Source organism: Cucurbita pepo, chromosome LG01 (genome assembly GCF_002806865.2).
Source record: "Cucurbita pepo subsp. pepo cultivar mu-cu-16 chromosome LG01, ASM280686v2, whole genome shotgun sequence".
NCBI lineage: Eukaryota > Viridiplantae > Streptophyta > Magnoliopsida > Cucurbitales > Cucurbitaceae > Cucurbita > Cucurbita pepo.
In genome coordinates this window covers 8,421,774-8,435,976 of record NC_036638.1, presented here as the reverse complement: position 1 = coordinate 8,435,976, position 14,203 = coordinate 8,421,774, and the positions used below count along the sequence as shown (strand labels likewise).

At 37.1% G+C, this 14,203-nt stretch overlaps 3 protein-coding genes and 1 long non-coding RNA gene across 9 annotated transcripts; all 4 read left to right on the top strand.

Annotated features, from left to right (window-relative positions):
- Nucleotides 1–275: 275 nt before the first annotated feature.
- LOC111809910 (protein RICE SALT SENSITIVE 3-like) lies at nucleotides 276–1,884 on the top strand. The gene is made up of 7 exons (XM_023696382.1): nucleotides 276–426; nucleotides 491–541; nucleotides 610–768; nucleotides 831–939; nucleotides 1,030–1,071; nucleotides 1,148–1,204; nucleotides 1,275–1,884. The coding sequence occupies exons 1-7, from the start codon at nucleotides 290–292 to the stop codon at nucleotides 1,782–1,784; spliced, it is 1,065 nt and encodes a 354-aa protein (XP_023552150.1). The 5' UTR covers nucleotides 276–289; the 3' UTR covers nucleotides 1,785–1,884.
- Nucleotides 1,885–4,779: 2,895 nt separating this feature from the next.
- On the top strand, nucleotides 4,780–5,219 carry LOC111777610 (transcription factor PAR2-like). Its single transcript, XM_023657284.1, has one exon. It carries the CDS (start codon nucleotides 4,837–4,839, stop codon nucleotides 5,098–5,100), a length of 264 nt encoding a protein of 87 aa, XP_023513052.1. The 5' UTR covers nucleotides 4,780–4,836; the 3' UTR covers nucleotides 5,101–5,219.
- Nucleotides 5,220–5,542: 323 nt separating this feature from the next.
- LOC111792082 lies at nucleotides 5,543–7,835 on the top strand. Its single transcript, XR_002814732.1, has 2 exons — nucleotides 5,543–5,769; nucleotides 7,439–7,835. It is a non-coding gene; the product is annotated as an uncharacterized LOC111792082 (long non-coding RNA).
- Nucleotides 7,836–9,877: 2,042 nt separating this feature from the next.
- On the top strand, nucleotides 9,878–14,191 carry LOC111788949. Of its 6 annotated transcripts, XM_023669580.1 has the most exons (7): nucleotides 9,878–10,438; nucleotides 10,671–10,916; nucleotides 11,882–11,980; nucleotides 12,073–12,207; nucleotides 12,316–12,788; nucleotides 13,133–13,728; nucleotides 13,820–14,191. In XM_023669580.1, exons 3-7 carry the CDS (start codon nucleotides 11,971–11,973, stop codon nucleotides 13,926–13,928), a joined length of 1,323 nt encoding a protein of 440 aa, XP_023525348.1. In that variant the 5' UTR covers nucleotides 9,878–10,438; nucleotides 10,671–10,916; nucleotides 11,882–11,970; the 3' UTR covers nucleotides 13,929–14,191. The 6 variants fall into 6 exon arrangements, with proteins under 6 accessions (XP_023525348.1, XP_023525323.1, XP_023525340.1 ...); XM_023669555.1 differs by having other exon boundaries at nucleotides 10,822–10,916; nucleotides 12,073–12,788; XM_023669572.1 differs by having other exon boundaries at nucleotides 11,882–11,976; nucleotides 12,073–12,788.
- The last annotated feature ends 12 nt before the right edge of the window (nucleotides 14,192–14,203 follow it).

Genomic DNA, 14,203 nt, shown 5'->3' with positions numbered 1-14,203 from the left:
TGGTTGCAGCCCACCCAGTTTGAACTCACACATCTGATCCCCCACAATTCTAAGTACCCTTCTCCTACATTATCATTAAATCTTTTGAAAAAACAAAACAACCAAACCAACAACAATAATATCAAATTTGAGAACCACTGATAGATATTCTGAGCAAAACCCTTTAGTGGGGAACCAATACTGACCCAATCCAGACCCCGTAGGACCCTTTTATTACCCTCAAAAACCCTTCCTTTATATTCTTTACCCTCTCTTTCAACCTCCCATTTTGTGGTAATCTTCATTTATAATGGAACAGAGCCTTAGCTTGTTAGCCACTACTCATCTTCTTCAACACACTCTTAGAAGCCTATGTGTTCATCATAGCTCGCAATGGGTCTATGCAGTGTTTTGGCGGATCCTCCCTCGCAATTACCCACCTCCAAAGTACTCTTTTTTCTCTAATTTTTTACATTTTTTTTCCCACTTTTAATTTGTTCTTCTTTTACAGATGGGAAAATCAAGGAGCTTTTGATCGGTCAAGAGGAAATTGGAGAAATTGGTATGTTCTATCATTTGGGTTCTTTATGGATTATGCAATTTACCTCAAATTATGATGTTTCTGCGTAGGATTTTGGTGTGGGAAGATGGTTTCTGTAATTTTGCTGCGTCGGAGGCTGCCGGAGACTTTCCGGCGCCGTCGGTGGTGTATGGTGTACAACCATGTCGGGGTTTACAACCGGAGCTGTTCTTCAAGATGTCACACGAGATCTACAATTATGGAGAAGGGTAATTAGTTTCTTTAAACAATAATTTTAAAAATCCAAACTTTAATTAATTTGGTGTTGCAGATTGATCGGAAAAGTGGCGGCGGATCGAAGCCATAAATGGATTCATAATGAACCCAATGATAATCAAGACATTAAATTCTTACCCACATGGCAAAACTCCGCCGACTCCGTAAGTAATTATTACATAATTCATAATCCATGCACAAAATTGAAACCCACTTAAAAATTTCTAATTTTTATTGTTTTTTTTTTTTTCCAGCATCCTCGTACCTGGGAAGCTCAATTTCAGTCGGGCATAAAGGTACCAAACCCGCGTCGTTATTTAAATAAGTAATATTGAGTTGTGCTTAAATTAATATGATAATGTTTTTATTCAGACTATTGCTTTGATTGCGGTGAAAGAAGGTGTTGTCCAATTGGGAGCGGTTCAAAAGGTATGGCCTTGTTTGTTACATTTGTAAATATTAGAGATTAAAATATATAAACGTTTAATTTGTGTTATAGGTGACGGAAGACTTGAGTTTCATAGTACAATTACGAAAGAAATTATGCTACATCGAAAGCATTCCGGGTGTTCTATTGCCTCATCCTCTATGTTCATCGATTCCTTCTTTTCCTGATGTCGGGGCATCCACCGCAACGGCGTACGAGAGCCCGGAGATGGGGTGGTTCCAAGGGAGCGGGTTGGGAGGTCCGGTTGAGAATTTAATGTACAATAATTTCAACCAGCAGCTAAGAATAACGCCATCTATGAGTAGTTTGGAAGCGCTGCTGGCAAAGCTACCGTCAGTGGTGGCGCCGGCAGGAGAAGAGGTGGTGGTACGTCCCCATCAGCATCAGTCGGAGAGCTCGGCGCAGAGAACTTTGGAGCTTTTGGCAATGGAAAAGGTTGCGAAAGTAGAGAATCATGACGACGACGACGACAACGACGACGATCAGGTGGTTTATTCACAACTCCTCCGTCGTTATCATGATTGTGATATAACTACCACCTCCCATAATCATGGAGTTTAGTTCTTTTTCTTTTTGCTTCTTTTAATGTGACACTGCCTTTATCATCATATCAGGATATTAATTAATCTTAGTTTTTTTTTTTTTTTCTCGGTTCTACCTATTATTTTTCTCGCCTAAATTAGCATCGAGCAGAATTAAGGGGATATAGTTGACTAAAGCGTTGCTTCGTCTGAGTTGTAGTGTTCAGACGTTGAGACACTAATCATGTTGGACTTCTGGTTTAGCTACAACCAGTATCGATGTTGTTCTCTTGAGGAAATAGCTCTCTTACTCGATTTCTTCGCTTAGCCATATTCTAATTATCTTCAGATTTTCGTGGGTTTTAGCATAATTTAATAGATAGAATACTAATTATCATTTTAAAAGTGGACGGTTTGTCTTCTTATTTTGCTATTGTTAAACGCATTTTCATGTGTTCGGCTATTTAGTAGTTATTAGATCGGGTAGATGAAGTAGCAACCTAAGCGATAGTGTCTTTCCAAAAACCTTTGAATTTGTATCCATTTGTTTTATGATCGGCATTTTATGTTGCAATCAATTTCTCAATGTTAAAAACTAAAAAAATAAACATTTAGAAAACATATGACATTTCGGATAAATTAATAAAACATGTCATACTTCATTTAAGACATTTGCAGGTGAGTGAGTTTTGGGGCTTTGGCAATTTGTCACCAAGGAGCCCAATAATGATTAGCTCGAAACTCGGCTTTCAAATGGGTTATTGTCGGGCGGGCTAACCCAATACCTAACGAATGTGCATACTTCTTGCTTCTTAAAAGTGAAAACCATCCCCATAGACCAATACGAGTCATCCAGCATATTTGACAGGAGGTCACCTAATATGAAATTACTTCAGGCAAAACATACTTAACCATAGAGTTTCTACGATTAAGTTACCTTGTTGGTATTCGTATTAACTTTCATTTCCTTTTAAGTCTTTCTTAGTTATCCTATCTTCACCATCACTCTGATTCCGATATGATCTCATTTCATTTATTGTAACAGCTCAAGTATACCACTAGCAGATATTGTCATGTTTGTGCTTTCACTTTTGGGCACCCCTCAAGGTTTTTAAAACGCGTCTACTAGGGAGAGGTTTCCACATCCTTATAAAGAATATAAAGAATGTTTTATTCCCCTCTTCAACCAACGTGGGATCTCACAATCCACCCCCTTTAAGGCCCAACGTCTTCACTGGCATATAGCACGATCTTGGTCCCTTCAGGGTTATTGCCACATTGGTTATTGAGCAGTTCCACAATACCTACACGCACACATACATATCCTGTTAAATAAAAGGAACGAAACATTCTTTATATGGGTGTGGAAACCACTCTCTAACATACTCATTTTAAAAACCTTAATAGAAAGCTCGAAATAACAAGTACACAAGCCTAAACATAGTTCCATTAAACGCGTGAAAAACAGTGCGTGAGGGAAGAAAATGGATGGGCTAAGTGAATGCCCTATGCGAGGTTGGAGTGAAGCATAGGGAACAGCCGCAGCCCACCAGCCATTGCATAACCTCAAGTTCAGGGCTTGGAACCACGACTAATTTCAGTGCTCATGTGGTCCCTCACATGTCTCGCTACCTTCCAATCTGACACGTTATATTCAATGATATATTATTTTATTTCATAAACCTAATTAAAGTCTTTTTTATCATTAAATAAAACTCAAATGATGGTTAGAGATTTCAAAAATAATTATATAATGTCAGTATTAAAAATCTCGTGAAATTATCACACGTGTTATACGTGTGGTTAAAATCAAAATTTTAAATAATTACCTCAATAAAAATATGAAAATTTTAACTCTTAATTTTATGAAAAATAAAATTTAAAATAACTCTAATTTCATAGGCTGAAAAAAAACCATCTTAAATAACTTTACTTTTTGTCGGAATAAAGAATTTATTAATTGAATCAATGACATTTTAATGACATAAATGAATTGATTTGAAATATATAATATAAATAAAAATTGGATAACACATCTGGCAGTCCACTTGTAGAATCGTGACATATATTGACTATAGGATATGAAAGCTTTTAAAGTTATTCATAATTTAAATATAAATTATGAATGTTTGATTGCCAAATTAGCAAATGGGAACATGATTAAATTACAATTAAAATGTTATTAATCAATTAACATAATTATTATTGTGAGATCGGAGAGAAAACCCCTTTTTAATAGACGGTGTCAAGCACTGATCGGTCTAATATGATGAGGCTGACGACGATATGTAACAGACTAAAGAGGATCATATCTACTAGTGGTGAGATCGGATCGGGAGGGTTGGAAAGTAGTGGGGGTGGGCCATGGCCCAACGATTTGATCCAAGAAAACTGGCTGGAAGATAACATTTTGGTTCCGGCCCAGACATGTGCGCCCAACTTCCTTCACAGCTAGCTAACCCCTGAAGATGGGGCCTACCTCTAAATTTAGCTGGATCGATAATAATAATAATATTATAAATAAAGAAAATGAATAAGATGTGGAATTTGGACCGTTGGATGTAGGCGATCGTATCAGGACACGTGTGGTAAAGAGGTGATTCGGGGACTACGAGGACAGAAAGGTAAGTGAAAGAAAGAGTAGTGGGTGGCGTTGGCGTGGGCACCCAAACCTAGCTGTCAGACACGTGTGTGGGTCGTTCAAATCCAACCATCCTGGGCCCCACACCATGCTTACATAACGACAAAACAACTTAATCTCTTTCTTTTTCCAATTGAATTTCATTTTTTATTATAAAGATTTAAATCTCTTCGAGTACTTTATATTCAGATAATAAGTCGAAAATTAGCTTTTTTTCTTTTTCTAATATTAATTATTAATAAGTTTTAAGAAAATAATATTTAATAAATAAACAAGTTTCATTAAGGAATTTATATTTGATGTAATATAATATATATATATATATTAATGTGTCACATGCTTTCATTATATATATATATATATATATATATATATATTGAAGGGATGAGGGACACATCAACAAACTCTCTCTTCCAATTCCAAAAATTCCCGATTCGTTTTATTCTTGGAAATGGAATATTACAATTGTGATGAGACCAGAGGGATTGCGAAGGTGAAGTGGCAGAGGAGAGGGAGGCGCGGCGGACGGCACGGCGGCGGCGGCGGCAGCTCCGTCCACATGAAGTTGAGAAAGCTGCAGCGGCTCATCCCCGGAGGACGGAGGCTGAAACCGGACCGGCTATTCTTAAAAACGGCGGATTATATTATGCAATTGAGGTCTCAAGTTCATGTTCTGCAAGCGCTTTCCAAGATCTATGACCCCCAACTTTCTTGATATTGATCTCTCTCAGAATTAATTCGCTTTTTGGCCCCATACATATCATATATGGGATTATTAGAAATTACTGTTGTTCACTTTGAGCATTGATTATAAACTCACGATCATTTTCTAAATTAGTCGATGTGAAACTTTCAAACAAAGATGAAAATTATTTTCTAAATTAGTCGATGTGAGACTTTCAAATAGAGACGATGAGATGTTATGTGTAGATATCACATGACAAAATATCTACTGCCATTGTCTTCTCGAGTAGCTTATTAAGATTAATTCAAGGCTTCTTCTTCTCTTGCTTTTTTTTCTTTTTGAACGTTGAACTGAGTGAATATGATGTGAATACAATCCAATTTTAAACCACGTCGGTGGATATTACCCAAAGCCCAAACAGGTGATTAAACACCGACCCATGTTGACACCTGGGGGTGGGGCCTGAAGCAAAGTATTTGGGCCTGAAGCCGACATCAACAGCTTCTGTAATCAATCGGATTCTGTTTCCCGAATCACCCATTTCCCCCCTCGAATGCCATGGCCTTGTGCCACCGCCGTCGCTTACGATACCCTCGATGAGGTTGGGTCTCTGCAGCTGAGGGGTTCAGTCGAAACTCTCGGAATCATGTGGCACATGCATGTCCAGCTTCATTTCTAGTTGATTTCTCGATGACCCAGGTCGGTAATTTGCAATCTTGACCTTCTAAGAACTCTTTTGTTTTGAAATATCAAGTTTCCCGGTTCCAATTTGAGAATGAATTGAAGTTTTTAGGCATTTTGGATAGTGAGAAATATCTGTCTGATGAATTGACTTTCTTGTCTGTGTCAATTGCTTGTTTGCATCAATGCAAGAGGTGCTTTGGCTTCGAACCTAATACATGTCACTAAGAAGAATGCACATAACAATTTGTTGTCAACCAATGAATCTTCATGTACATGTATCTACTCACTCACCTATAAGTGACTCTTCTCGAACAATGGTGGTTTTAAGGGGTTCGTGAATAGATATACGTTTTGCTCATCACTTCGATAAAAATCGAGCTCAACAATGCCTTCTTTACACAAATTACTCAAGAAATGAAACCGAACATAGATCTAGTGCAACACAAGATTTTTAGACAACTTGATAGTTGACAAATTAGGTAGATAATAACGGAAGTGATCTGTTTTTGTAGTGGGGAGTGTCACAATAGGCTGTTTCCTTGAACATCACTCCTAAACTTATCCTGAAAACACTTCTTGAAGTGCTTTTGTGATCATTCATATTCATATCACCTGCATAGTAATAGCCATTGGATGCTCCATGTACCTATTTATCATGCTAACATCGTTTATGATGTTTGGTCTTGTTGAGGTAAAGTAATTATTATTAACCTCTCGTCCTAAAACATCTTTGTGTAGCTTCAAACCCAATTCTGATGGAGTTCCAAATGTGCGCTCATCCACTTTAAAACATTTAAGCACCCCTTTGAGAGCCAATGATAGGATAAGAAATCAACTACAAGAGGGGTAAGATTTGGATTAACTTGTTGATCGAATATCTCAAGACAAGAATATTGTTTGAGATTCGAATCACTCCACAAGCAAGATCGATCATGTCAAGCTTGAATGATTCTGGTTGATCAAATATCTCAAGACAAAAACACTTGATTGAGATTCGAATCACTCCACAAGCAAGATTGATCTTTTGGTTCATATCAGCCTATTTCTTCTAATAGATAAAGTTGTCAACTACCGTTTGAGTAACTTCTACTCCAAAAAATGAGAAATATCTCATTTGACCAAGATCTGTTATTTAAAATTCTTCTTAAAAACTTCAAACATTCTTTCATTATTGCGAGTAAGTACTAAATCATCAGCATGCAATTGAATGAACCTCCCTTTTCATTCTTCACCTAAAACGAATCCCATCTTTTCAAAATGTGAATCAATGCCAGAGTACTTTGCCTTCGGAGCTTGATTCAGAGCTTTCTTCAACCTATATACTTTATCCTCTTTTATCTTTCTACATCAAATCATTTGATTGCTTCACTTACACTTCTTAAAGCTTTCCACGTAAGAAAGCCGACTTCACGTCAAGTTGATAGATAGCCCATGATTTCTATGATGCAAGTATCTTGACGATGAATAGTCCCTCATAGGTACATTATGAGTAGATACATGTACATGAAGATTCATGGGTAGATAATACATGCATTCTTAGTTACATGTATTAGGTTCATACATGAATAATAATGTTTAATTAAGTACATGAATGACGTTGGGGAATGTCCCAAGTTATCTATATATATATATATATGTCGACACTCAATGAAAAATGAAGAACGTAATTCTACATCCTTTCTAGTAATACAAAGTTCTCCTCCCCGAAAATTCTACCAAGCATATACAATTCGCTGCTTACGGTCCCAGAAGTCTCAACAGCCAAGTGGTTCGGACATCCATGTGCGAGCTAGTTAAGGTCGTGAGGTTGTGACAGGGACAGTTAGCCTCAAGGTACGCCGAGTCGAGGTATTTTTACTATGTTTTGTACTTACGAGGTATCAACGACCCCGAAAATGCGAATGAAACGAATCTTTAAGGTCTGGATTATCATTTAGTCATATGTATTGAACTTGGTTATAGAGTTGCAGGCACATTTGCTTTCTATTCTATTATCTATCAACATTGCCTTTGAATGTTGTAAGGGAAGGAAGATCTTGAGTAGGAGTGGAAAATTGGGTGGCCGACCGGCTCTGATAAAATGGTCTCTTGTGTTCTTGTTTTTGTCCTTACTCATTTGAACCCATCTCTACTTCTATTCTCTGTTCCTGTCGTTTTGCAGTATTAAGGTTGCGTTTTGACTATAAACTCCAAACACAACATAATCTTTGTCTCTCTTTCTTCCCTTCCCCCTTCCTTACAGACAAACAGACAGTCAGTTGTTCATGATGTCTTCTTTCCCATGGATTCTCTGAGGACCCTACGCCTACATTTCTTGCTCCTTTTTTCGCTTCCCTTTTATCATGCCTGCCTACCTTTCCAATCCTAACTTCATTTTAGGTTCTTTTACAACTGCTCGGTCTCTGTTTCCGATCGTTCTCAGTTTCATATCCAATATTTTTGTCGTTAAGTTGTATCAGGTCAACACTTAAGTCACATTGTGAGATCCGAAACCTTCCTTTTAAGGGTGTGAAAACCTCTTCTTAGTAGACGCGTTTTAAAATCGTGAGGCTAATGATGATATATAATGGGCCAAAGCGAACAATCTAGTAGTAGACTTGTATTGTTACAAATGGTATCAGAGCTTGTCATGGGACGGTGTGCTAGTGAGGACGATAGGTCCTCAAGGGGGTGAATTGTGAGATCTCACGTTCGTTGGAAAGGAGAACAAAACATTCTTATAAGGGTGTGGAAATTTCTCGCTAGTAAACACGTTTTAAAACAATGAAGCTGATGTCGATAGGTAATTGGTGAAAGAATGTTGATTGAGATGGGAAGAAGGAAGCTACTCAACACAAGCCACATGGCTCATGAGAATGCGTGGACATGCCACATCATGTGTCAATTCTCACATGCATACGTGTCATTTTATATTACAAATTTACTTAAACAAATAGTTTCCATATAATACTATTTTATTACTAGGTTGGATCATTAGAAACGATTTGCGTGAAACAATCCAAAATTGCTTTAAAAAATTATCAAACAAAATTTTCCCAAAGAGTTTAATTAATTAATAATAATAATAATAATAATAATAAAAGTTAGAGCTAGCGAAGACCTAAATGTAATCGAATAATAACTTCAAGTGACAATCAGACAAATATGTCAATGGAAATGGTAATGAGATAACTTTTTTTATATAAAAAAAAAATTCCACGTGGATATTCATCATATCATATTTGTAATATGAACTTATTTTACTTTTTAAACCTTTATATTTCTCCATCCTACTCTCACCCGATAATTCGAACAGGTTCAATTTATTTATTGACATTTTTTGGTAAAAAAAATGAAAAATATGATAATTCGAACGGGTTCAATTTATTTATTGACATTTTTTGGTAAAAAAAATGAAAAATATGATAATTCGAACAGGTTCAATTTATTTATTGACATTTTTTGGTAAAAAAAATGAAAAATATGATAATTCGAACGGGTTCAATTTATTTATTGACATTTTTTGGTAAAAAAAATGAAAAATATGATAATTCGAACAGGTTCAATTTATTTATTGACATTTTTTGGTAAAAAAAATGAAAAATATGATAATTCGAACGGGTTCAATTTATTTATTGACATTTTTTGGTAAAAAAAATGAAAAATATGATAATTCGAACAGGTTCAATTTATTTATTGACATTTTTTGGTAAAAAAAATGAAAAATATTTAACGCTTGTAACCAATATTAGTGATACATAAAAAAAATATGACAATACTTGTTAAACGAACATAATTCTCCACAAAATGATGTTGTCTACTTTGATCATAAGCTCTCATGTCTTTGCTTTAGACTTCCCAAAAGATCGTGTAACAGAGATAATATTCTTGATTATAAATTCATAATCATTCTCTAAATTAGTTGATGTGAGATTTTCATCCTCCAACACCTCCTCTCAAACAAAATAGGTCTCCCCTTGATCAGCTAATGTCTCCCCTTAATGGACTAATTCAAATCATGAAAGCTTATGTTCAAAGTGGACAATATCACACCACTGTGTAGAGTTGTGTTCACCATGATATCGGAGTGATCATATAAAAATGGGGAAGCTATTGAGAATCCCAATGCCCAAATCAGAATGATAGCAAAGAAAAACGGACACACAAAAACATAGAGAAAAAGAGGGGGCCGCTTCTGATCCGGAAACCTGCGCAGAACAGAGGTTTCGGGTAAAATCCAAAGAGACGAGGGAATGAAGCAGCAGCCGAAATCAAGCACATTAACTCCAGCCTGGTAGAGTACTCTAATCGCACTCCCAAGGAAACAACTCCGTCCAGCTAGTTCCCCCTGTTCTCACTTTGGCCGGCAAAAAAGAAGAACCGATTAACAAAAACAAATATAAATTCTCCGGCGGTTGCTTTTGGAGTGGTGGAAATGGAAACATGTCCGGTTTTGACTTTGGAGCAAGAGAAAAAAGCCCTCTAGGGTACACTTTCTGACATGATTGTCAGCTCCAGAAAAGGTGTCTCTCAACAGTTGATTCTCGGTTAATTTTAGATGAGGATGGTCTAATCAAATCAAGCTCTCTCCAATTTTACCGGGAGTGACTGCAGGAGGGTATTCGGGATTGCTGCTCAATCGATTTTAAAAAAGATATATCACAGCGGCTTCTTCGGGATTGGAAACCAGAATCAATCGTGTTAGGTAAAACAAATTTTTAGCCGCTCTGAAATTTGAATGTTGTGTGTATGTGTGAGCGTGAGGTATCATTCTTTTTCGTTTTTCCGGGAAAATATTTCCATGTTTGGGGAGGTGGGAAGTTCTTGAATCTGGGTTTTAGTTTTAAAAAAGAATTTAAAAAGGGTTGGAGAATGCATGGAAGTGCTAAAAAACAACCCATTTTACTAGCCGTTCACTTCCCCCTTATTAATTGCAGAGAGAGAGAGAGAGAGAGACAGTGGCTTTCATGGTTGACCTTCAATCAGTGAAACAGATAATAACAACTCATTTCTCCCCCTCTCTATGTCCATACCCCATTTATTCCTTCTCTCATCTGCCTGTCGTAATAATCTTTGATGTCTATTCAGGCGCCCCTCTTCGTTTCTGGTTGCTTTGGGGGGTTCTGTACAGTTGCTGTAACATATTGTGGAGTGCATTTTCCTCTGTTCCTCTAGGCCTCAAGGTTTTCTCTCCCTTTCTTTCATCTTCATTTCTCTTTTCTTGTTTCTGTATTAACTGATGTGCAAGGGATTATGGTTCCTCAATCATTTTCCACTTTATGCTTTTCTTCTCCATTTATTTTTAACCCCTTTTGTTTGAAGCACCAACTGGATAACCTCTCTTCCATGATCATTTGGGATTTCCCTTTTGTAGCTCTTATATAAGTCAACAGATGTAGCATTTTTTTAATGGGGTTAATTAGATCTGCTTTGTTAGTTAAATTTCTGATTCATACCATGATTTGGATTCTCTCTTTTGATTCCACCCAGCAATGCACAGAATTGGTGAATTCCTATATGGGTTTTCTCTCAGTTCTTTTGAATTTTCTTTCAGCTTTGTTTGTAGTTTTCTGCTTCTAATTTTAAGATTAACTTACAAGATGGTCGGATCTAATTGGGACTACCAGACAAAAAAGGGTGGTGGGTACTTTGAGAGGGGCCGATATCGGATACACTTCGATTTAATATTTTGATTTGGGTTTTGTTTTTCCTTTCAGATTTAAGAAGTTTTCATAAATTCAAAATTTCTGTCTTTTTGTATGAACAGGACACTGAAATTCCATGTGTACAGGTTATTGTTTAGGGTATTTAATCTACCCCTTGGAAATTAAGTTCTTAACTGGATCTCCCTTGCGATGTGGGATAATATATTAGAAAAGCACCACGAGTTCTTGATTCTAAGTAGTGAAAGTGATCGAGTGGCTTCTTTTTTTTCCTTTCCCTGCTTATAGTCGGTGGAATGATAATCTTGTTTTTTTGACTTCTGGGAACCATTGCTACGAAAACTTTCTAATTGTGACTTGGAACTTAAAAGTTGGCCTCTTTTATACTTCTTGAGCTGACCTTCTGCTATGTAAATTGATAATTTATTGTGTAATTGTACGATGGTGGAAGGTTTTGACTTAGTTTTTTCACTTTACTTTTCTAGCCCATGAATGACAGACTCCAAATATAGCCATACCAAGCCAACTTTGATGCATGTCTTGACAAATTCCATTTGAACAGTCCATGTGAATCATGAAAGTTGGTAAATCTCATATTCTTCCCCTTTGCCACTGCCCATAAAAAGTCAAAGAAAATAATGTTTTCCTTGGGATTTATATTTTATTTCTTTTACAGAGGGCGAGCCTGTAGTTTCCCATTCAGATGCTAGCCCCAAGTTTATTCCCAAGTCTTTTGAGTGCGATAACGATGCTCTTGATTCTGGTGGGATGAAGCTGGAAGATCATAAAGATTTTACAGGTCTTCTCAAAGGTAACGAGGATGCCAATCACAAGAATACTGTTGTAGGTCTTGATGATCTTAATGAATTTGACGAAGTTAAAGCCTTTGTGCCATCACTCACTAATTCTTCTAAAGTAGACTTGTTTGAGGAAGACTCGGAGTTATACATGGAAAAGAGTATTGTTGAATGTCAACTTCCTGAACTCATAGTTCGTTACAAAGAAAACAGCTGCAATATTGTGAAGGATATTTGTATTGACGACGGAGTACCTTCTCGGGATAAGCTCTTGTGTGGTAGTAGTAGTTTGGATGAGAAGGCTGTCTGTGTCATTCTCCCTCCTGAGGAAGATTGGAAGGACGAGTTGGCAAGAACGCTGGAGGAAGGAGATATGTTTGCTTCTGACGATTCAGAGCATTCGGAATCTTTTGGCAAAAAGGATTCACCCAATCAAAGCGATTTCGAGGATTTGGCTAGAACACCCGAGGCAGAATATGATGTGGATTATTTTACTGACAATGATATACTAAATCTTCCAATGACAGACTTGTTTACAGAGAGCGTAAAGCCAATGACCAACAATAAGAATGAGCCTAACCCTCAGTCTGAACAGGTATGTTTTTTCATTTGGCATAATGGATGTTCAACCTACGTCAAAAACATGTATCACTGTCTTTAGTTGAGACTTTCATTACTGTTCTTGTTTCTAGCTCGCATTATCATTCGTCGAGTGTTATGCACAATTAATTGTATGGATCTCTTGGAGCTCTGGACGTTGTTATCAGTATGTTAGTTTAAAACTCTCTAGTTGTAGCCAAAGAATGTTGGGGTGGGGGTTGGCTATGACTGAAACTTTTAATTTGAGTTCTTGTTGGCTCTTTCAACTATAGTCATGATGTAATTATGCTTGTGGGAATTGTGTTAGAAGGTGACTGTATTTTGTTTGTTCTCATGCAGGTTTTGGAAGTCCCTGTTTTGGCACGTGTAGCTGAAGAATCTTATAGTGACACCAGAGAAGCAATATCAGAAGTTGCTTCTTCAGATCTAGCAACTGAAGAGTCAAAAAATAACGATTCTGCGGAGGATATATCATACAATAGTAAAATGGACAAAGGAAACATTACTTTTGATTTCAATTCTTTTGCATCCACAGCTAGTGATGGACTGGAGCATTGTGATAATGGTGACTTGAACTCTTCAGCTCCTTCGACCAGTGCCTCGGTGGATTGCCTAGAGACTAGCAGCTCCAACCGCTTAGCTTCAACTGACAAATGTCAAGCACATTGTTACGATTATTGTAGTAACCCGAAACGTATGGAGTATGAAGACTTGCTACGAGTGGAATATGAAGACTCACATAAGGCAGAAGTTGGGAATTCTGATAGTCATTTAGTTTCAAGCCAAGTTCAACATGGCGTAGGTGAAGCAAGTGTCTCTTCTATGGTATCTTTGGGGAGTCTGTTGTCCAATTCAGGCCATATAGGTTACTCCGGCAGCATCTCTCGTCGTTCCGATAGCAGCACGACCAGCACCCGTTCCTTTGCCTTTCCCATGTAAAACTCTTGATATCTCTTAATGTGTACATATTTCTTCTAATCATTATAGTCCGGAATTAATGGGAGCAAAATGTTTATCTTCCTGCAGATTACAATCCGAATGGAACAGTAGTCCTGTTAGAATGGCTAAAGCTGATCAGAAACATCTACGGAAGCTTCGGGGTTGGAGACAAGGCCTTCTATGCTGTAGATTCTGAAAGCTTCTACTAATTTATACCCATAGGTTTAGTGTCTAAAATATGCATTTTACCCAAGTTTTTTCCTGCCGAGTCACATAAATATAGTCAATCTTTACCGCTTTACCTTCATTTGTCTGGCTCTCTTTCATATGCAATATCAACAAGTTCTTAGAATTTCAGTTTTCAAAAAAAGGGCCATTTCTGCTTATCTTACAGAGAATGTTTACATAATGTAAGGCCATTTTACAAGATTAGCTGAAATACATGTTTGTTGGTTCGAACACTGAGTGATT

Bases quoted from the DNA above. Each gene is read 5' to 3' on its own strand.
- LOC111777610 (XM_023657284.1), top strand. From the start codon at position 4,837: ATGGAATATTACAATTGTGATGAGACCAGAGGGATTGCGAAGGTGAAG.
- LOC111809910 (XM_023696382.1), top strand. From the start codon at position 290: ATGGAACAGAGCCTTAGCTTGTTAGCCACTACTCATCTTCTTCAACAC. The intron at 769-830 runs GTAATTAGTTTC...TTGGTGTTGCAG, and splicing joins ATCTACAATTATGGAGAAGG to ATTGATCGGAAAAGTGGCGG. The intron at 940-1,029 runs GTAAGTAATTAT...TTTTTTTTCCAG, and splicing joins GGCAAAACTCCGCCGACTCC to CATCCTCGTACCTGGGAAGC.
- LOC111788949 (XM_023669564.1), top strand. The intron at 12,789-13,132 runs GTATGTTTTTTC...GTTCTCATGCAG, and splicing joins CTAACCCTCAGTCTGAACAG to GTTTTGGAAGTCCCTGTTTT. The intron at 13,729-13,819 runs GTAAAACTCTTG...ATCTTCCTGCAG, and splicing joins CGTTCCTTTGCCTTTCCCAT to ATTACAATCCGAATGGAACA.